The sequence below is a fragment of the Telopea speciosissima genome, chromosome 2 (assembly GCF_018873765.1).
Source record: "Telopea speciosissima isolate NSW1024214 ecotype Mountain lineage chromosome 2, Tspe_v1, whole genome shotgun sequence".
NCBI lineage: Eukaryota > Viridiplantae > Streptophyta > Magnoliopsida > Proteales > Proteaceae > Telopea > Telopea speciosissima.
Window position 1 is genome coordinate 79,448,904 of NC_057917.1, and position 23,737 is coordinate 79,472,640.

The 23,737-nt window shown below is 37.8% G+C and overlaps 1 protein-coding gene and 2 long non-coding RNA genes across 3 annotated transcripts in view; 1 reads left to right on the top strand and 2 right to left on the bottom strand.

Moving 5' to 3' along the window:
• On the bottom strand, positions 1–9,554 carry LOC122649943. The gene is made up of 3 exons (XR_006331347.1): positions 9,389–9,554; positions 6,987–6,991; positions 1–12 (listed from the first exon to the last, which is right to left on the bottom strand). It is a non-coding gene; the product is annotated as an uncharacterized LOC122649943 (long non-coding RNA).
• LOC122649942 (putative pentatricopeptide repeat-containing protein At3g16710, mitochondrial) lies at positions 5,172–20,451 on the top strand. Its single transcript, XM_043843207.1, has 2 exons — positions 5,172–6,062; positions 20,353–20,451. The coding sequence occupies exons 1-2, from the start codon at positions 5,592–5,594 to the stop codon at positions 20,443–20,445; spliced, it is 564 nt and encodes a 187-aa protein (XP_043699142.1). The 5' UTR covers positions 5,172–5,591; the 3' UTR covers positions 20,446–20,451.
• LOC122649944 overlaps positions 14,479–23,737 on the bottom strand; it is an 18,329-nt gene continuing 9,070 nt past the window's right edge. Inside the window, exon 4 of the long non-coding RNA XR_006331348.1 lies at positions 14,479–14,489. This is a non-coding gene — a long non-coding RNA (uncharacterized LOC122649944). The remainder of the gene's footprint in view (positions 14,490–23,737) is intronic.

Sequence of the window (23,737 nt, forward strand, 5' to 3'; positions counted from 1 at the left end):
ATATTGGTGTTTCTTAGGGGTTTATCTTATTTTGAGTTTGTGGAATAAGCCTTTTCAATTTGGTTTCATTTTGTGGGTCGAAAGACTATGGCTGTCTCTTTCTTTATTTCAATAAATCCAGTGGTGGTTTTGAAGTTTTAGCCTTTCTAGCATTTCTTTAACTATCTAACAATCATCAACTTTTCTGCTACGTTTGTTCGAAGACTGGTTTTGATTCTGATTTACCTTTGATTTCAGACTAAAATTTTCTTAACTAGATTTTTGTCAGGTAAACATTTTTGTTTTCCACACTGCAGGATTTGCTTTTGATTCATAGACTCCTGAAGAACAATGGCAATGTTTGCGGTCCCAAGGAGGAAAGGGAGTTGAGAGTTCATGAAGATGTGGAGGAACTTGCCACTGATTTGGCGGACTATATAGCTGAATTATGTGAGATATCAATGAAGAAGAGGGGGTTCTTTGCCATCGCCTTATCTGGTGGTTCTCTCATCAACTTGATGGGGGTAAAAACACTTTCCCTTTCCACAGCTTCGTTGAGTGATTTCTTTTGGTGTTTCTTGGGCCACTAAATTTCATTCATTGCAAATTAATTCAAAAAAAGAATGGAGAATATAATTTGGTTTAATCTGTTGTGTTAATTCATTGACAACTTGATGGGTCTTTAGCTCAAATTGGTAGAGCACTTGGAACATGAGCATGTTTCCAGAGAATGGTGGTTCGAGTCCACCAAGGCCCTCTTTATTCAACTATTCATAGCATAGTCAGTCATGCAACTAATCCATACAAGAACCCAATTTTAATGGCATCTTTGAAATTTGACATATTTTTATACTTACTTTGGTTATGTTAATGAGATATTTTAATTTTATGCTAAGGTTGGTAAGTGAAAAGGATTTTACAAGTCTTTTTTTTTGTATAATTGACAAAGAAATGGCATTATTGTAATTAATATCAAATACGAAAGAACAAGTTTTACCAAACATCATTTTCGTTTTGAACGGCGTTCTTGAGACCGTTACCAAATGGTCATTTTCGGTCTCAAAACGTCGTTCTAGACCAAGAACACAAAAGAACGTTTCTAGTCAAGAACGGGCGTTCTTTGTTCAGACCGTTACCAAGCGCATCCTAGAACATTTTTAATTCCCTTTATTTTTCCATTTGAATTTATGATTTACTCGACCGATACTGGCATTTGGTCTTTGAGATCAAGAGTCAAGGTTTAAGATATTGGAAGAAACTAAGGGCGCGTTTGCTAACGTTCAGAACGCTGTTCAGAACAGTTCTTTGGTCCTAAAAGAACAAAAAAGCATCAAAATGCATTTGGTTGTGTGGTTCGTTTTTTTGTTCTTTTAGAACGAACCGAAGATTATTATCACCAAAAGAACGTTCTTTACAGATCGTCTCCAAGAACAAGAACGACAATTACATCACGATATCCTGAAAACCCATGATTTCGAGAAAAGAAGCCAACAGCCTCCTTGCGATAGATCTGGGGAAGAGAAGGGAATAGAAGGAGCAGAGGAAGAGAAGGTACCTGCAACTATGGTCAAGAAGGTAACCATGATCTCATCTCTCTCTCTCTCTCTCTCTCTCTCTCTCTCAATCTCTCTGTCTGGCTCTCTCCGTCTCGCTCTCTCCCTCTCACTCTCTCTCTCTCTCTCTCGCACGCTCGCTCTCTCTCTCTCTCTGTCTAGGTCGTCCCTGTTGTGCGAAAATCAGTGGTTGATGGGGGGTTTTGTGTGTCATTGTGTCTTAGGAATTGGATCACCAACCCTATACTTGGAAGGATTCAGCTGAAAAGGTATGGGATTTTAGGAATTTTTTTGGTATGATTTGGGAATTTTGTATGATCTGTAATTTTAGGGATTTTTTTGGTCTGATTTGAGATTATGGAATATGAATTTTGAAGAAGCCGTGTGCTTGTCTGCTATGTGAATTCATGGATTTTTCCACTTGTTTACCGTTTTGAAGCTCTCTCTGTGTTTATGCATTTTTATGCACATGTTCAGAACATTTTTAAATGCAAATTGAAGTTTTTTCAATCAGATAGAGCAAAGGAATATCAATCTTTTGATAAGTTCTTTAAAGCCAGTGGTATAGTTCATCAATATTCTTGCCCATATACATCTGAACAGAATTGAAGGGCAGAACGGAAGCATCGTCATATAGTAGAAATGGGATTGACTCTTATGGCGAAATCTTCAGTTCCTATGAAACTTTGGGCATCAGCCTTTGAGACTGCTATCTATCTAATAAATCAGCTTCCAACACCAGTCTTAAATAATCAATCACAATATAAGGTGCTGTTCAAGAAGGATCTTGATTATACATTGCTCATCACATATGGCAGTGCCTGCTATCCCTGGCTGTGTCCGTACAATAGGCACAAATTGCAGTATAGATCAACCAAGTGCATTTTTATTGGCTATAGCAGTAGTCATAAAGGGTACAAGTGCTTCGATCCATTAATGGGCCGAACCTATATTTCATGCCAAGTCATCTTTGGCGTGGCATATTTTCCTTATGCCACCACATCCCATGCCAATCCAACACAATTACCTAAACCATCATCACCATTCACCGCCATTTGTTGTCACTAGTGACAATATTGTCCCACCTAACCCATTAGCCTTACCACCTTCTGCACCCATACCCATAAATTATCAACAAATGCCACCACCAATTGATAATCCAACTCCACCCTCATCACCCACCGAGACCATAAATCCTCAAACCATCATAAATCCTCAAAATACCATTAACCTACCAATTGAACCCACAAATGTACAAGTCTCGGACCCACCACCTTTACACTCCAATTCATCAACTTCTCCTTTAGCCGCTCCAGTTCAACATCCCATGGCTACAAGACTTCGGTTTGGACTTACAAAATCAATTTCAAAACTAAACCTCATGACCATTCGGCATCCCATACCTTCAGCCTACATTACCCAAGCCCAACCGAATGAGGTTGAACCCACATCCTTCACTATGGCAAACAAGGATAAACGGTGGAGAGCGGCAATGAGAGAAGAGTTTAACGCTCTACCCAAAAATGGCACATGGCAACTTGTACCCAAGTAAGCCTCCATGAACTTGGTTGGCAATAAATGGGTCTTTAGAATCAAGAGGAATTCCGATGGTACAATCTCTCGCTACAAAACCCATCTGATAGCAAAAGGGTTTCACCAGCGTGAAGGGATTGATTATTTTGATACGTTCAGTCCAGTTGTAAAACCCATCACAATAAGGACTGTCCTCTCAATTGCAGTTTCGTTTGGATGGGTCTTAAGGCAACTGGACGTCCAAAATGCTTTCCTCAATGGGGCCCTACAAGAAGATGTGTACATGATACAACCACAAGGATTTGTTGATCCAGCCTATCCGGACCATGTGTGCCATTTGAGGTGCGCTCTGTATGGCCTTAAACAAGCTCCACGAGCTTCGAACAATAGGCTTGGTACTTTTCTAGTCTCAATTGGGTTCCAACCATCTGGTTCAGATTCGGCCTTGTTTGTTAAAAATTCAGGGAGCCATGCCATCTACTTATTAGTATATGTTGATGACATAATTATCACTAGTGCCAGCCATCCACGTGTGCAGGAATTGATAAGCAAGCTGGGAACTGAATTTGCTATCAAGGATCTAGGAAATTTGCACTTTTTCCTAGGCATAGAAGCATTGCGTAGTTCAGAAGGGTTGCATCTGTCCCAAACCAAGTACACCTTAGATCTGCTAAAACGGTCCAACATGATTGAGGCTAAACCAATGGCTACACCAAGCTCCATGACATCACTGGTTCCCAGTAACGGTTCAGCATTTGAGGATCCAACACTGTACAGAAGCACAGTTGGAGCATTACAGTATTTGATTCTCACACGGCCAGACATTGCCTTCTCAGTTAACAGCGTCTGCCAATTTATGCATGCTCCAACAATTGATCACTGGGCTGCAGTCAAGAGAATACTTCATTATTTAAAAGATACAATTGACATGGGAATTCAAATTCGGCCATCCCAATGCACCCAACTCTATGCATACACAGATGCGGATTGGGTTGGGTGCCCTTATGATAGAAGGTCTACAAGTGGCTACTGCATCTATCTTGGTGACAATTTAATATCGTGGAACTCTAAGAAACAACATACAATGGCTAGGTCCTCAACAGAATCGGAGTATAAAGGTGTAGCCAATGTGTCAGCCAAACTACTGTGGCTTTGGCAACTACTCCTTGATCTTGACATTCAAATCCCTTCACCGATGTTTTATTGTGACAATATTGGAGCAACATATCTAGCAACCAATCCTCAATTCCATACTCGCACAAAACATATCGAGATAGACTACCACTTTGTTAGAGAACAAATGGCATTCAATCGTCTATGCATACGTTTTGTGCCAAGTCAAGATGAACTGGCTGATATCCTCACTAAGGGTCTACCAGGACCACGGTTCAAGTTGATGCAAGACAAGCCCACCGTGCGCAAGCGGCCGTTTTGCTTGAGGGGGAGTGTAATGGATAACTCAAATTTGAATTCAAATATTCAAGTTTTGAATTCACCGTTGCTAGAGTCAAGGACGGTTAGGGATACTCCATCTCTTAAGGAAACTCTAATCCCTACAAGATTGGAAGAGATACCTTATCTTTTGTAACTAAGTGATCCGTTGTATACACTTAAAATTCAAAAATGTATACCTCTCCTTGTCACAAGAAAACGATAATGAGAATTCAAACTCAAACCGTAACTCTTACTTTGCTCATTAATCAATAAATTCTCCAACAACCATAGAGATTATGGGGCTTTGCGTGCTTTGGATTCCATGCTAACCAAAGCCCATTACTTAGATTCTGCAACTTCCGTTCTGGTAATCGAGGGTGTGCTATGGCTGTTCTATCACATCTGAGAAAGAGTGGGAAAGTATCTGATTATTTCCTGTATAGTTTGGTTAAGGAGGGTAGAGTTGGGGAGGCTGATACTGTATGGAATGAGGTTTTCGGGTCTGAATTGTCATGGAACCGGGGAATTGACGCATCTGACTTCGTTATTTCTCTCTCAAAATTTGGAAAAAGTTTTGAGCTTGAGAGAATTAGTGAGCGGGTTTTAATGGGTGTGGGGTTCTAAGGGAGCAGAGCTATATTGCTCTCATTTTGGGGCTCTATGTAGGGAAAACAAGACTCTTCTCGTGAAGAAGGTTCTTCGAGAGATGAAGAATCAAGGGATGAGACCCGATGACCTTACCTACCTTACAATGTTTCAGAGCTTCTGTAAAAAGGGTGACTTAGTCGAAGCGGATTTGGTTTTGAGGAAATTGATTAGGAGAGAGTATAGTATGGATATATGCATATATGGAAGCTTTATTTATGGGCTTTGTAAATCAGCTAAATTGAGAGAAGCAGATAAGTTATTCCGGAAATTGATAAGAAGGGATCACGCCGGAGTTTCTGGAGTTGGGAACTTGAAAATGGGGAAGAGACCCATTTTCCAATTGGACTGCCATGGTGCCGTTCCCGAGATAATGGCCTACGGATGTTATTGTAGGTCCCTGTGCGCTCTGGGAGGCTAGATGATGCTGAAACCTTGCTGAAGGAGATGCTGAAGAAGAGAACTGTGCCTCAGATCTGTGTTTACAAGGCTTTCATTAAGGCTCTCTTTCGAGCTGGTTGGGCAGAAGATGCTATCAGATTCTTTAATGTTGAGAAGAAGAGAGGATTTATTGCTGCAGAGGAGATAGGGGCATCTGTTGTTGCAGAGCTCTGTGAAATGGGTAATGTTAATGATGCTTGGAGGATATTCAATGAGTTTACCGTCAGCAGTCGGTTTGTTCCAGCAACAAGCATTGTTAATTGTATCCTTAGTGGTAACTTGAAAGTGGGAAGACTGGCTGAAGCGGAGAGTCTATTTGAGAGCATTCAGAAGGGGAGTTTCACAGGATTACCTGATGTCTCAACATACACCGTCATGGTTGATGGATACTGCAAACAGGGTAATATTATAAAGGCACTCTGTATTTTTGAAGAATTGTTGAAGAACAATTTGCCAGTTAATGGGACATTGTATGAGGTTATTATTAGAAGACTGAGTGGGTGTGGGAGGGTTGAGGAAGCACACAAGTACTTAAATGAAATGATCGATAATGGTCATTTGGCTTCATATGTTGAATGGAAGGTACTTTTTGACTCGACATTTGCTGCCGATGGATATGGTGTCTCACTTGGATAGTGAACTTAGCTGTCCAAGGGAAAAGTTTTCTTCTTCAGAGTAGGATGATAGAATGTGCATCTCATTGGATTAAAAGATATAACTTTCATGGCTTTCTGAAATTTTGGGGTTATTTTTTTTTCGATAGATGTGAATTTTTTGGGATTTAAAGGTTGTCATTGTTATGTATATCCTGTCTGTAGGTGTCAACTGTGTAATTGTAGAACATAAGCATCATCTGATCCTCAAACATTCTTGGATAAACATGTCAATGTCATACTCCAACAGTACTTAATTTGTAAATGAAAGCCTTGGAAAGGTTTTCTTGCTTTCTCTTCCCAAAAGTTCAGAAACTCAATAGGTTCAGTGGCCTGTGGGTGGGGTTGCACTTTGTTGGACATCAATCTTTATCTCATACACCTATGTTTTGCAATGAGGTTTGAGGCATAATTTGTTAAACCTGATGAGACCAAGCCGATGATCAAATTTTGTTGAACCACATTGAGTGGATGAATCATAGGAAGTTACATCCCTAATTAGTGGAAACTAAAAAAAGAGTCAATCTTCATATTAACTGGTTGGAATCTAATTTAATCCGCCTTGCATGTTCTACCTTCATCTACTTCTTAGAGGCACAGCAGTAAAATTAGGACAGAATATAAGTTGTATTTGATGCTTCAGTGCCTCCAATCTGATTTCTGAAAGTATGGTTGAAACTGCTGCCCTGAACCAGGAAAATTCTGTGTTGATTTGGATCAGGTGCATTGGTAAATGTTGGCTCATAACCAAATCTGTCCATGGCTTTGTTATTCAACTATTGAGTCTGCTCTTAATTGACTATTTCCATTGTGATACCATAAATGTTTGGACCTATGTTCCCTGGAAGCTTCAAAATAAGAACCATACCTTTGTTTGCCACTTCACCTACATTTGATAGGCGTCAGAAAAAAAAAAACCAACAGAATCATCTATCAAGTGCTTCTTCCCACTTCCATTCAAATTTTGGTTTTCTATGATTTTCCTTTAAGATTGCTACTATAATTCTTCAAATAGTTGAAGTTGATCATGCCAAAGGAAGTAAAATCTAGCTATTTTTGCAAGAGGAGCTCCCTAGTGGCCTTCCCATTTTAGTTGAGAAGGAGGCTTGAGGGTAAATATTTCCAGCACATGTATATCCTTTTCCCTAGTTAATATAATTTGACACTGATTTCGACGGCGAATAACTTGACCAAGTTGTGTAAAGCAATCCAGTTAAGCAGTCCACCAGTTTTGAAGTTTTCCCAGGTATTAGAGATTATTAAAGTCCATCTAACAAGAAAATACAGACAACCATTTCCCTCTTTTCTTCAGTTTGAACTTGATTACACTGCAGACTGTAAGGAACTTGGGGTTAGGTCCTAAGGAAAGAAACAAATATTAAATTGAAGTTGCAACTAGAATTCCTTTATTTTGATGAGAAGTGCAATGATCTATGCAAATCCAGAAAATTCGAAGTTAGAAATACTCTAGTTGTTGACTAAATTTACTTAGGGCATCCATTCAAATGCTAGGGGTTAGGGGTCCTCCAAATAAAGGAACATTTCTCTTTGATAAAATTTAGTCTAAGGTTTGAGTATTGACTGGCATCCCTTTTGATAAAGTGACCGAACCTGTACTTTGAAAGCTTCGTGAAACATGGCAAAATTGCCAGTTTCATATGACCTACTGTGCTTGAAGAGTTTTTTCAATAGATTTCACTAAGAAGATGACATTCTCAACCCTACTAATCCAATTGGCATTTTGATTTTATTTATACAACTAAATAACTCATTGTCAATGCTTCACAGTTTACAGGTTTTAAGAATTAAGTAAATCAAATTTCCAAAGCACCTATATAACCTTCTAAGGATATTCCCTGTTCACCAGTAACTGATTTGACAATCTTACTAACACAATGCCTAAATCCCCTCTCCCAATTTACAAATGATAACCAAACAACAACAGCAACAAAAAATTAAATAATAAAATTATAAGTGCCCACAGAAACAAGGACGACCACCCTAGAGCTCTTGATCTGGAGGACCTTCTTCCAACATGCCCAGTAGTAATATCATCCCACCATGTACTCAATGTTTCCTGTCCATTATATAGTCCTTCCCAATATCATTCACCAAGTAGTGTGTGAAATGTCAGCAAGGCTAAGGAAGTGCCCAGCCAAGTGCTTGCTCTTTGAGAGACTCTCCTCATAGATATCCAACACCTTCCCAAGCTTTTCTTTATTCTCTTTTACAAGCTTCTCATCAACAGGGGCACAAACAGTAAGAAGCTGAAGAAAGGCATGAGAGAGAGAGAGAGAGAGATTGACCTACCAAGCACTTGCCCGCTGCTCTTGCCGCCAACTGGGCAAACTTGGGATGGAACAGAAGATGCAGTGTTAGATTGTAAATGGGTGGGAAGTAGTTCTGCCCTTCAACCTCTAGCCATTGTTCTACAGGTACTATCTCTTACAGAGACTTTTCCCAACAAACAGTCCTTTGTGATTTGTACTTCTTGGTTTAGTTACCTTTTATGATTGCTCACGACTCTAGATCCAATCAAACATGACCTCATCAATTATTATCAAGAAATATCAATTGTCAATTGGGTTATCATATAAATTGTTCTCTTCATCTTGTACAACAGGGATGTAACTTCGAATGGCTGCAGAGATTAAACAATTAACATATAAGTCAATTACAAGTTTGATACCACAATTAGGAATCTAGAAGGAGAGCAAGAAGCATAGGGAAGGCCAATCATTTTCACAACTATTGTCTTCTTTGTGAGATGAAATTGAAAGTGAATGGAGAACATTTGGAAAGAATCAAAAGCTTAATTGAGTCAAGGGTAGAGGGCTAAGGGAATGGAGGGAAATGTTTTTTTATGCAGATTGGATCCTTGTAATGTGGTTTTCGTTACTCTCAATTTCCATTTCCAAATGGAAATAAGAGTAAAATGGGATAACTTGTTGGCATGGACACATGCATGTATTGGATAAGAAATTTCTTGGAAGTGAGCCCCCACAGAAATGCTGTTAACCTGTGGGGACTGTGGACTATTAATACTAACAACTTCTTTTTGAAGATGTAAGAAAGAAACCTAGGGCGCAAATGTAACAAAATTTGGCAGTGAATAAAACTGAAAACAAAATGGTACTGGTAATTCCGAACAGTGCCTTCTTCAGGCAAAGGTAAAGTTGGAGATTCTGCAAATTATCTCTCACCTGAGATGACGGAGCAGCTTGATCGCATCACAAAGCAAAAATTGCATGGTTCGGGCTTAACGCTCTAATTAAATTAATTATCACTTATATATTTATCTTAGTTTTCCTATTGTATGTTACGAGGTTTGTTTGCTGCGGGTTTAATTGGCCCATTGTATTCGGGTTTGAAGTCTATCACAACACGTGCACATCCCGTGATATTTTTTTTGAATTCGAAAACTTGTAAGTGATACATCGATATAAATGAATAATGAAAGTTCGAATTCGATCCGCATCTGTATCTGTATCCGTTTAGAGATATCTGGAAAAAAATCTGTCTAAAAAAAATTCGAATACTTAATAATAACAAATAAAATAAATAATAAACTTAAGGGTTTTTGAAGATTCAATATATTCTAGAATAGGAGAAAAGAGAATCATGATCTAAGAGATATAGATTGAGAGTGAATTGTACCCGTTAGGGAGAGGAAGGTCCGGGTTATACAAGACAGAGATGTAAACGGATGATCGAAAATTCAAATTTGATCCGCATCTGATTCCATTTAGAGGTATCCGTATTTGGCTAGAAAATATCCGGATCTGATCCGTGTACAAGCCTAGATATATGTAACATGAGAATCATTATTTTATTTATAAATAAAGAGACAATAATGGTTTGATTCCTTTCCCCTTTTTTGTTTCCCCTCCCTCAAAGGTGCACGTTTTCTGTTATGTTAATAAAACTATGTAACATAGGGAAATAATCTCTCTTTTATTCATGATCTAATCAGTGCTTTTTGCCATGTTGCACATGCGCAAAAGCGGCCTTAATTATACAAAATGAAAATGAAAGTGGCTTTGTGTGGGAGCTTGGGTTATTATAAATTATTCTTGGTTTGGCTTTAGAAAGAAAATGTCGCACTAACAATAAAATTATCAATCTAATATAACTATAGGGTGTAATTTAAAGGATTTTTATCCTCTCAAATGCAGTGCAATGCCCAATGCATTCATGTGGAGTCGCATTGGACAATGCACCACACTTCTTCCTCTTTAAGTGTGGTGCACCATCTAATGCACGCACTTAAAAGGATAAATGTCCCTAACGGAAAGATTCCATCACATTATTAGACTTATATAATTTAGTGAGTGGCAGAGACGTTATGCTTCTCAATTTTCTTCGGTGTGTACAGAAATCTTTCTCTATTATCGAAAAAAAGGATAGCATCATATCTCCAATGTGAAAGATTCCATCACCTTATAAGACTTGTATAATTTAGTGAGTGGCAGAGACTTTATTTCGTTCAATTTTTGGGTCTTAGATTAAAGTGTTCATAACTTTCAATCCATGTGACCGAATTTGATTCAACACATATTATTATTTTTGTGCATGATTGTGTATGATATACGGCGTATTTTTATCTGCTTCATTTCCCCAAGTTCCTCTAATAGAGAGGGGTGGACGGGTAAGGATAACGTGGTCATTTCATCCCCTTCTATTAGAGGAACTTAGGGAAATGGACATGCCCAGGAAATAGAGCAGATAATGGTCCGATGTACGACCATGTACACACGACACAGCCATTGGATAAAGTGAACTTCTTAGACTCTCATCACCCATGCATCCATCAATATAATGCACGGTCATTACTAATTTTCCCCAAATTTAGAACAAGAATCTAGAGAAAGATCGACCACCTTATCTATCTTCTAACTCATGGCCCAAAACCATACTTACAAAATATGTTTTGTACCCAAGAGCAGAGAAGAAGAGGAAGGAGATGAGAAAATCTACAAGAGAAACAAGGAAATTGTTGCAACTCTTCCCACAACAGAAGGTTGGTCGGGTAAACCGCTCTACCAGTACCAAGGCTTTTGGTACAACCCTGTAATTGTTGGTGTTGGACTATTGGCAGGTCAAGATCACTTCAAGGCTCATCCCAATGACATGCTTCTTGCTAGCATCCCCAAGTCTGGCTCAACATGGCTGAAATCGCTAGCCTTTGCTGTTATGAATAGCAAATCTCATCCTCCTTCAGCTCAGCTCAGCAGCAGCAGCACCACCACCACCACCACCACCCTTTGCTCATATTCAACTCGCACGATCTCGTTCCAATGTTGGAGATAAGGCTATAGGAAAAGTTACTACCACTAATGGCTCCTAAAATAATAGATACCATTCTTCAGATATGCAATTGGACTGTTATGCTAAAAAAATCTGTGAAATTTAACATTTTTTGAGATATCCGCAAAGTTGTTGGTAACTACAATAGTTAGCAAGGGTCTTGGAATTATGGAAACTCTATTGCTTTACTAGGAACAAGGTTATAGTACTTAGTAACAGAATCGATCTTGGCCGATATAGATCCGTATTAATGGGATCAATCACAGTCGATATAGATCTGGATCAGCCTGTATCGGTCCAGATTGGATTCCAATCCAAAAATCGCCAGATTCAGGCAATCCAGTACCAATTCCTTGAACCATTTAAAAATTGGAAAGTTTTTTTACCTCAGGTTTGTATTTGGTTTACAATGAAGTGAAAGAAACTCCTATGAACTTTTTTTCCAAAACCCAAACTAACTTCCATCATTTTTTAATTTGATTGGTGATTTTTAAGTAAAGAGAAAATGGATTATTTGAAAACTACCATTAAAAAAGAAAAGTGGTTTTTCTCTTTCTTTTTTAGGTGCTCTGCTCTGCCCTAGATGGTTGTCTTTAAAATTGATGAACATCCATTTTATGTCCAATAGTCAACACTGGAGAAAGAGGAAAAAAATCAATATTATGCAAGGACTGTAAACTACTACATTAATTATTGCACTGACATGTACATCAGAGATGACCTATAATTGAAGATTCTATTCTTTCCAGAAGTTCTATCCAACCCATAATTACAATTTGGTTGTAAGAGAAGTGATTCAACTGAGCTATATCCCCCCGATAAAAGTAGAACATGCATGAAGGAGTCATATACTTCTTCTACTCCTTCCTTTCTCCGGTCAAACCAAAAGTGTTTCTACTCCAATTCGTAGTGTTGTAAGCCGGGAGAATAATTATCACTGCAAATAGTAGCGGAATAACCAGAACCAGAACAACCAGAACAGTGCTGCTCCACAGTATAATTAAAGCTGCAAATTCAATGACAGAGAACATTGAACATACAGCAACCCACATGGTGAACCGAACAATAGTAGCCAAACCTCGAATGTTTGGGCGTAAACGTGCGAGTAAGAAAAGCTCTATTCCAAAAACAAAAGATGCATATGTAAACCATGCGTAGCACATGAAGAGGATCTCAAGTGGACGAGATATCTTCTCATTTCCAGTGAATCTTCTTAGTACACTAATAATTCCTATAACTGATATTGGAATCACACAATATGCAACATAAAGCTCATATTTGAAATCTGGAATTTGACCTTGATCATCTACCAATGAAGTTGGTAGTTGTGCAGGTGATGACGAAGGTTGAGGTTGAGAAATGTTTTCCTGTCATTCACATTGAAAAAATTATGACAAACTCTTCTCTGAATTAGTTAACTACTTGTTAAAGAACAAATAACAGAATATATAAAGGAATACAAGGAATCATGTGGATACAATATTTAAAGGATAAATACTTATTGATTAAAAACTAGAAGAAAATTTTCTTAATTCCAAGAAGTGTAATTTTAATGTTGGATTGTTCTGGGTATTTTATGCCAACACATTTTTAGTGGTTTTTGGTTTTCTACCAATCCTTATAAGCTTTAGTAGTTCCCCGGTTAAGTTCTAGAATCTTAAGGATCTACACTAGATTTATTCTATTAGGACAACTAAATCAAACTTCACAATGGAACACATACTTGCGGGTTCTCGTAAGGAGTTTTTTTTTTTTTTTTTTTGGGGGGGGGGGGGGGTTCAAAATGAAATTAGGGTTCTTGTGAGGTTATAAATAGAAATTATGACTATATGTTTGGAGCTTCCATTTGAGTTGCCAGAGAAATAGTGGATACCTTTTGGCTTCAAACGTGAGAACAAAAATTTTCATCTTTTGACAAGGTAAGGAGTTGGGTCACATGAGGCTTTTCTTCCTTAAGGTTCTTTGCATGGATCAGCTTCTTATGCAATATACTCCTCTTTGATTCCATTATCCTCCAATCCAATTGATTCTGACCAATTCAAATCAGAATTGTATTGGAATCAATGGAGACTGATCCGCCCAATTCTAAGTTAAAAATCTTGCTTGATATTGCCTTGGTGGTTGACTGACATACTTTTGTGTTCATTTGTGATTTTCCATGCTTTAATCAGTTTTTTTCTATACTACGTTGTGGTGTAACCAATCCCAAAATCACATGCTTTTATACAACCCATAAAGCTGAATATTATAGTTTGGATTTGAATGAACTCCAAGGTTTGATGACTTGTTAGGTCATATTAAAATACAAAAAGCTTAATTGAAAGACAATATTAGTATATTGTTGAAGACTCAAACTTTGTTGTACCCTCTGTTGAAGTATATCGAGTGCATAGGTGGAAGAGGATATCTCGATTAGAATATTCCCAAATTTTAATCTAGATTCCCTCCTTATGTATCTCTCCTATTTTTATGTTTATGTTTCAGTTTCCTAGTCCTAGTTTGAGTCTTTAGTTCTAGTCCTAGTTCTATCTCTAATTTCTTTTATGTTTTCCTATTGACGCTTGTAGATTTCCTCCTCAAGCTACAGTACTCTTTGAAGACCACATATCCCTGCAATTCCTTCTGTAAGATTTTTTTTGTGGATTATTATTGAAGATTGAAAGTCTGCAATTACTTCTTGAAGATTACTCTATTTTTTTGTCAAAGTTTGGTGAGCTTTTCTCCTCTAATCGATCCAACTTCTCTGGTGAGTTTTTGGATTTTACTTTCCTTCTCCCAGAAGGACACTCAGCAGTCTCACTTTCTCTGCTTTGAGTTGGGTTATTTCCACCCTAATATGGTTCTATCTAAGAATCGATTGTTGTTGCTATTACCCTAATCCAGTTTGATGGCTGATCCAAAACCACCAATGGACAATGTCCTAGTTCAGATAACTACTATTAAACTCTCTGGAGTTTAATATTATTTATTGTGGGTCTAGGTAGTGCAAACTTATATACATGCCAAGGTCAAACTAAATTACATCACAGATGATCCTCCTGATCATGATCCTAAGGACCCTACCACCATCAAAGCTCAGGATGAGTGGATGCATGAAAATTCTATTATCAAGTTATGGTTATGGAACAGTGATGAACTTGCTACTACCTCCAATGTTATGTTTCACACACTTGCTAAGGATGCCTGGAATGACTTACATGAAGGCTTCTCTCAAGAAAGGAATATCTCTCGTATGTATGATCTCTATGAGAAGCTTTTTACTTTCCAACAGGGAGATAAAACCTTGAATGAATATTGTGATGAATATTTTGCCAGTTATAAATGGTAGAAGAACTCCAGATACATCAGCCTCTGACTATTAATCTGGATCAGTTAAAACAACAAACAGCTAAGTTCCATGTTGCAAAATTCCTAGCTGGACAAAATCCTGATTACCAATCTATGAAAAGTCAGTTGTTCACAGGGGAGAAGGTTCCTTCTCTCAATGAAGCTTTTTCTCGTATTAACCTTTTGTCTAATTCATCCAAGCCTGACAATAGTCCCCATCAACAAAAAATAAAGGCGATATCCAAAACTGCAACAACTATACACTTATGAGTTACACTATGAAACTTTGGAAGAAGGTTATTGAAGCTTGTTTGAGAAGAAAAACTCATATCTCGATGAACCAATTTGGCTTTATGGCAGGTAAATCCACGACAAAAACTATCTATCTACTGAGGAGGCTCATTGAAAGATATAGAGATAGCAAGAAGGATCTCCATATTGTCTTTATTGACTTGAAAAAAGCTTATGACCGAATCCCTAGAGATTTAATCCAACATGTCCTAATGAGGAGAGGAGTTTCAAGTAAATATGTGGATGTTATAAAAGATATGTATGAGGGTGTGGTGACTAGTGTGAGATTTGTTGGAGGTCAGGGAAAGGAATTCCCAATTATGATTAGGTTACACCAAGGATCAGCCTAAAGCCCTTATTTCCTGCCAATATTGGGGTCTAGTGAGGAGCAAATGTACACAACCTTACCTCCACTTTTGCAAAGAGGTTGTTTCCCAATTTAAACCCAAAACCTATAGGTCGCAATGGAGCAACCTAACCATTGTGCCATGGTCAAAGCAAGTTGCTAAAATGAGTAATCCCTCAATACATCCTGAATCTAGCATCTACAATCTTGAAACCAAGTTCCAATTCAAGTCCTCTATTTCAACTCATGCTACAAAACAATTGAAGAAAGCATTAGATTGGGCACAAGAATTTGTTTGCTAAGTTTTCATGGATCTGCACCTGCTCCTACAAAAGATTAATTCCAATTTCTTTATCAATTCCTCATACTCAAGTTCACTACCCAATAGACCCAGAAAAACAAACATAAATAATTTTCAAAGAACTCATACAAAACAATTGCTTCTAATACCTTACCTTAGGGTTCACCTCCAATGGACTAGAAGTAACAGAATTTTGATCTAGAATATCAATACTGATGTGTATGCTTGGAGTAACCTCATCATTAGTCTCTAGCCTCTGATAAAAGAAAAGCAAATAAAGTTTATCTATTAGACTCAAATAAAAGCAATTAAAATTTTCTCACATCAATAAATCCAAGCTAGAAGGAGCTTATGTCATTACCTCCACATTATGTTCATCTAGTTCGATGGCATTAGGGATTAAGGAAACTGCAGCTATAGCGCACATGGCTAAACCAATAAATAACATCTTGGCTTTAGTTGATGAGCTGCAAAAATCGGACAGAATGTTACTGAAAGGGATACTAGAATGACTGTGAAAGTATTATTATTCCTCTTTTTGTTTTAGGCTGCATTTTGATAAGTGGATTGAGGGATCATATTCTAATATAAACTCCCAAATCCAAATCACTTATCTGCAAAAAATTGTTAAATGCCCTAGATACATCGGCAATAAGATTTGGGGTAGAGCATGAATCCAATCAATACTATACTGAGGAAGAGGTCTTCAATATGATGGACACTATTTCTTTGGTTTTATTTCTATTGAGGAGACTTCATTTGGTTGGAAGGGAAGGGAAAATAAAACACTAACAAAATAGAAATTTTATGATTGCGTAACCATGCCAAAGATTTTTTTTTTTAAATTTAGTAATTAAATCTTGTATAGGGGGTAGCAGAATAACTGTTTTGCCCGCTTTATAACTGCCACATGGAAGTATACCTGGCAGTCAAATCTAGTGTCAAGGTAGACACCACAGCCCTTTATCTACCTATAAAATTTAAGCTCAGTCCAAATTATACAAAGGAGAAAACTAAGGACAAATAGTTTACATTCATCACACAGCCTTAATTAGGCAAAATCAACAAGAAAAAAATTCAAAAGAATTGGCAAAAAGGGAAACCCCAATTGTTCTCGACAATAAGGGGATGTATGGCCCTAGAGTTCTCCCAATTGCTTTTAACTTGTATTGGGACCACTAGGCTTGGCCATTCCCATGGCACAATGCCGGACTCGAACCCGTTCTAAACCTGGCCCATGTAAAACCAACATTGAACTGAATTTTCTATTTTGAAAAACTTAACTTGATCCAACTGAGTAAAATACCAGGCTACTTGCAGCTTGCCGGTTTTAGACCGATTATTGACAAACAAATGCTAAACTTACAATTAGTGTATAGTAGGTAAGACTTTGAAATCAAATATGACTGAGCCCCTTGACTGGGTTTAAAATGTCTTTAGGACACAAGGAAATGAAAAAGGGAATCGAGTCCCTAACCTATGGGCCAACTCCGAACCCCAAAACCCGCCCTAGTATGATCTAGGAGCATTTTTAATGTAAGTCACATGATTCTCTTGTCGAAGATGAAGAATGATCCAACCTTGAGATCCGTGGCAGAAAAAGAATTTTAGAAAACAAAGAAATCTTATTTTTCTTCTTTTGAAAAAAAAAAAAGCAAAAGAAGAGCAAACAAAAATATTGACTCGATAGTAGATCCGACAAGATGTAGACTAAACGTATATGCAAAGAAAAATCGATGAAAGAAAAGGGGATTTTATTTTAAACTTGAAAAGTCGATGATAAAACCATGAAGATAAGCACCGTAATGCAGAAAACCATGCATATGACTACATCAAATAGAAATTTCAGCAAGAGGACTGCAGTTGTATGAATCTAAAGATCTATTAATATGTCTCTTTAACCAGAAATCAAACAAAGGAACGAAAAGGGAATTCGATTCAAAACCAAACGCATTGATCCATTAATCCACACATAGAAGGTTGGACAGCAATGCATTAGTCAAGTATTAAATCATGTATATAAAGATGGACAACATTAACTGAGGATTTAGAATACATATGGAAGGCTGGGCAAAATTAATTAAGCATCAAATCACATGTATAAAACGGAACAACATTATCATGATTGCTCATAAAAAAAGCTGGACAGCATTGGTAAAGAATCCAAAGACATATACAAGGTTGTGCATCATTGACTAAGCATCAAAGAAAACATGTAAAAAACTAGACACTATTACACAATAATCCAAAGACATATAGAACGTTATGCATCATTGACTAAGGATAAAAACAAACCTATAAAGAGCTGGACAGCATTAAACAATAATCCAATAACATATATAAGACTATATATCATTATCCAAGAATCAAGACAAACATGTAAAGAGCTAGATATTATAAAATAAATATCCAAAGACATATAAAAAACTATGTATCATTATCCAAGCATCAAGACAAACATGTAAAGAGTTGGATAACATTAAACAAGAATCCACAGACATATTAGGAGGCTATGCATCATTGACTAAGCATAAAGACAAACATGTAAAGAGCTGGACATTATTAAAAAGTATTCAAGGACATATAAAAGACTGTGTATCATTATCCAAGCATCAAGACAAACATGTAAAGAGCTGGACATTATTATTAAACAAGTATCCAAACACATATAAAAGACTGTATATCATTGGTTAAGCATCACAAAACAACATAAGAAGAGCTGGACAATATTAAACAAGAATCCATGGACATATAAAAGACTGGGCACCACTAATTAAACATCAAAACAACATAAGAAGAGCTGGGCAGCACTAATCAAATATCTAACCAAACCTGCTTGAACTCATCAGTTCACATTGAATCTATATTTTTTTTAGTTTCAGATTAAATCCAATAGAAAGAGAAAAATCCAGATAAGCCTTAAGTGATCACACATGACTGAACCCAGTCAGATTCGTCCATGATTGGACAACAACCACTAGAGATATAAATTCTGCCAACTCAAGATAACATCATTTTATAATGGAAAACCTTGATTGGGTTCAGCCACCATGATGAGGATTTGATTCACAGTTTACAGAACAATGATTAAATCATATTATACATAGTGAATCAATCATGATTCAACAGATATTTCGTCCAAGATGAAAATTTAAAGAACATCAAGAAGATGATTTGGGGATGAGGATCGTGCTCATGCATTCACAAAGCCAAGGTTTTTTTTTGGTCAAAGGTAATATGAATGTGATTGGGGTCATGTTCATCCTATATTCATAAAATCAAAGAAGAAGAAATAGAGTGGGGATCATGCATTCAAAGGATTAAAGAAATAGAAACGGCATTTAGATATTCATTCACACATTCACAGAACAAAAGAAACATACAATAAAAATGAAAGAAAGAGAGAGAGAGAGAAAGGAGAAACCTCAAAACCCTAAGTCGTGCGCTATGGGTCGCTTTTGTTTCCTCTTTTGAATCAAAACCCTAAGTCACGTGCTATGGCTCGCTTTTGTTTCCTCTTTTGGGTTGGCTCTCTAGGTTTATTTATACTCAAGTAGTTCCATTAGTTCCGCAGTATCCAACCCCACCGGTCCCTTCAATTGCCCGTTTCAAGGACGGAAATTATCTATCAAGAACTGAATCTTGTGAATTTCCCTCTTGAACTCCTAACCGATTTTTATCGCCTCAATTTCCCTCATGTTCTACCTCTACTAGACGACACGTGTCCTGCTCTTCATCCAACGGTTCAGTTAAAAAGTGAAAACTTTATCCTTTGCTATGAGGTAAAGTCTTAACCTGGGTTAAAAGCTGCTGCCCCTAACCAACATACAACTAACCCGAGTACAGTTTATTTTGAAATTCAAATTTAATCCAAGTTAGCCTAACCCGAGTACAACCCAAACCCACCCAAGAATCATTTGCTAACCCTTCACTCCTCTCTCCTCTCTGAGTCTCTCTGTATCAACCGTATCAGCCAGCATCTTCTCACAAATCAAGAAGGACGGCAAACCTACTCCACCGACTAAGACCAAGAGGTGGTGGCGATGGACAATTGGAATAAAATTTCAAACCAAAATAAATGCAAAGAGAGAGAGAGAGGGAGAGAGTCAACAAACATGAGTTATGTACAAAATGACAAAGAAGACTTAGCAATCCTATTTTGAACTTCTCTCTTTGTATATAAATCTATCATCGACGCGTAATGTTAGAGCAATATAGAAAGTCTTTGTTTACAAATTTTTTGCTCTAGTACTCTGCAACGAGATCTTGAGTGTTCTTCTTAGAGAGAGAGATTTTTGCTCTAGTACTGTGCAACGACATCTTGAGTGTTCTTCTTAGCTCTCTCTCTCTCTCTCTCCGCCGGTGAAGCCAACAGAGATCTGAGCTGCTCGAAAGCTTGCTCCTCTCTCAACGACGAACGGCAATAGAGATCGTAGCTGCTCGCTCTCTCTCTCTCTCTCTCTCCCCGGTGAAGTTACCCTGTGGTTGCAGTTGGGCGTGGCTTTGTTTGCATCGTTGGTCGATAATGGGACATTGTATGAGGTTATTATTAGAGGGCTGAATGTGTGTGGGAGGGTTGAGGAAGCACACAAGTACTTAAATGAAATGATTGAGAATGGTCATCTGGCTTCATAGGTTGAATGGAAGGGTACTTTTTGACTCGACATTTGGTGCAGATGGATATGGTGTCTCAAGTGAACTTAGTTGTTCAAGGGAAAAGTGTCTTCTTCAGAGTAGGAAGATAGAATGTATACCTCATTAGAACTTTCATGGCTTTCTGAATTTTTGAGGTTTTTTTTTTTTTTTTTTTCATTAATAGTTGTGTGCTTTTGAGATTTAAAGGTTGTCATTGTTATGTGTGTCCTGTTCTGTGTTTGTCAACTGTGTAATTGTAGAACATGCGTCTGCTGGTCCTCAAACATTCTTGGAGAAACATGTCATACTCCAAAAGTCTACTTAATTGGTAAATGAAAGCCTTGGAAGGTTTTCTTGCTTTCGCTTCCCAAAAGTTCAGAAATTTAATAGGTTTCAGTGGCCTGTGGATGGGGTTGCACTTTGTTGGACTTCCAGAATTAGAGGATGGATGGTAGGAAGTTGCATCCCTTAATAAAAAGTGGTAACTAAAAAAGAGTCAATTTTCATGTTAACTAGTTGAAATCCAACTTAAATCCGTCTTGTTCTACCCTCATTTTCTTCTTAGAGGCACACCAGTAAAATAAGGACAGGATATAAGTTGTATTTGATGCTTCAATGTCTCCAATCTGATTTCTGAAACTAAAGTTGAAACTTCTGGCCTCAACCAGAAAAATACTGTGGTTATTTGGGTCAAGTGGATTCGTAAATGTTGTTGATCCATAACCAAAACTGTACATGGCTTTGTTATTCACCTATTAACTCTGCTCTTAGTTGATTACTTCTTTTGTGATTCCATAAATGTTTGGAGCTCCAAAATAAGAACCATACCTGGGTTTGCCACTTCACCTACATTTGATAGGGGTCAAAACCAACAGAATCATCGATCGATTGCTTCTTCCCTCTTCTAATAAAATCTTTTTGGGTTTCATTGATTTTCCTTTTGAGGTTGCTACTATAATTCTTCAAATGGTTGAATTTGATCAGGCCAAAGGAAGTAAAATCTAGCTTGTTTTACTAGAGGAGCTCCCTAATGACCCTCCCCGTTTAGTTGTGAAGGATGCTTGATGGTAGAGATATCAATATGGGATTCTAGCACATGTATATCCTTTTCCCTCTTTAACACAATTTTCCACTGATTTCAACGAAGAATAACTTTACCAAGTTGTGTAAAGTAATCCAGCTGAGCAGTCCACCTGTTTTGAAGCTTTCCCAGCAGGTATTAGAGATTATTTAAGGCCATCTAACAACAAAATACAAACAACATTTCCCTCTTTTCTTCTGTTATTTGAACTTGATTACATTTTTCTCTTTTCTTCTCAAAAGTCAATTATATAGAGGGACTCAAAAATAGACTTAGACACTAAAATGAAAAGGCCTAACCTTATCCTTAACTAATAAGTTAACCTAAATTGACTAGGAAAGTGAAATAATAAATAAAACAAACTCAAAATAAGACTCTAACTAAAACTAAGGAAGTAAATCCCGTTTTCTTATTTTCTACTCATATTTTAGGCTCATTAAATTGATCAATTACAAAATAAACCCATAAAATCAAGAGTCCAACACATATATAACCCAATCCAAAACTTATTTTCAATATAATAAGCCCTCTAAGCGACTTATTTACATTACCAACCCGTTAGACCTCTAAGCGACTTATTTACATTACCAACCCATCACTCTAACCAAGTTTTTGTGGCTCAATTGAACAAAAACCTTACATTCCTTCACAAATTTCCTGCACTGTTCTCTTGAAATCTTCTCTGTATAGATCTCAATCCAGACTTCAGTTCCATCCCTAAGAACTCCTTTATAAATCTCAACTCCTCTACTCCTCTCCACCAAGTTTCTTTCTGAGAACCCTGTTGTAGCTGCTTTCAACATTGACGGCGTGAATTTGTGCCGTTCCTACATCTTCTTGTTTTGATTTAATACATTGCAATGTTTGGGGACCCTATTTTATTCCTTCCATTTGTGGTGCTAAGTATTTCTTGACTATTGTTGATGATTTTTCTCATTGTGCATGGGTTTTTCTCATGAATTCTAAAGCTGACACTTGGTCTCATTTACATGATTTTTTTGCAATGGTCAAAACCCAATTTAATTGTCAAATTAAACATCTACGCTCAGACAATGGTCGTGAATTTTTTAATACACCTGCTTCTCTTTTTTTTTCGCAATCATGGTGTAATTCACCAACATAGTTGTGTTGGCACCCCTCAACAAAATGGGGTTGTCGAACGCAAACACCGGCATCTTCTCAACATTGCCCATGCCCTGTTATTTCAGGCTAACCTCCCTCAGGATTTTTGGGCTGACTGTGTCCTCGCTGCCACACACATCATTAATCGTTTGCCTACTAAGCTGTTAAAAGGCAAAACTCCATTTGAGCTTCTCTTTCATAAGGCCCCTACTTATGACTACCCTCGCACTTTTGGTTGTCTCTGTTATGGGCATAATCACTCCACCATTAAACACAAGTTTGACCCCAGATCTTCTCCTGACATATTTATTGGCTACCGGTTTGTGCAAAAGGGTTATAAAATTTTTTACCTCAAGTCTCGCAAGGTTTACACAAGCCGTGATGTTCTTTTTTTTGAACATATTTTTCCCCACCATATACCCGACCCCTCACCTTCCACAGTCCCAATTCTCCCTTTCCCTATTCCCGATTTTGACACCTCCACTCCCTCCCCACCCCTAACTGCATCACCACCGCCATCCCCCAGTGCCCCTCTGTGCCCTCCTTCACCTCCTCTACTTCCACCCGTTGTCTTATTGCCTCACCGTTCCACCCGTCCTCATCATCCATTTTCCCGTTCGTAGGATTTCGTCTGCCCTACCATCCAACCCAAGTCGTCGCCTTCTGATGTAGGTACGCTTGTTCCCCTTGCCTCTTCTACATCTTATCATAAACTCTCACCCTCTCATTTTAAGTTTATCAGGTCACTTTCTGCTTCTGATGAACCCCGTAGCTTTGCCAAAGCACTGTTATCTCCTAATTGGAAAGATGTTGTGCATGCTGAAATTGAAGACCTGGAGGAAAATAAAACTTGGTCTGTTGTTCCCTTGTAGCCTGACAAGAAACCCATTGGCTGTAAATGGGTATACAAGATTAAACGACACTCTGATGGTTCTATTGAGTGCTATAAAGTTCGTTTGGTTGCCAAGGGTTACACCCAAACTGAGGGCATCGATTTCCATGAGACATATGCCCCCGTAGCCAAACTTGTCACTGTATGTGTTCTTCTTGCACTTGCCTCCATCAGCAATTGGTCTCTTCACCAACTTG

What these genes read in the sequence shown, in the direction of transcription:
- LOC122649942 (XM_043843207.1), top strand. Translation starts at nt 5,592, where the DNA reads ATGCTGAAGAAGAGAACTGTGCCTCAGATCTGTGTTTACAAGGCTTTC. An exon ending in TTAATGGGACATTGTATGAG is followed by an intron (nt 6,063 to 20,352) that starts GTTATTATTAGA and finishes ACATTGTATGAG; the next exon opens with GTTATTATTAGAGGGCTGAA.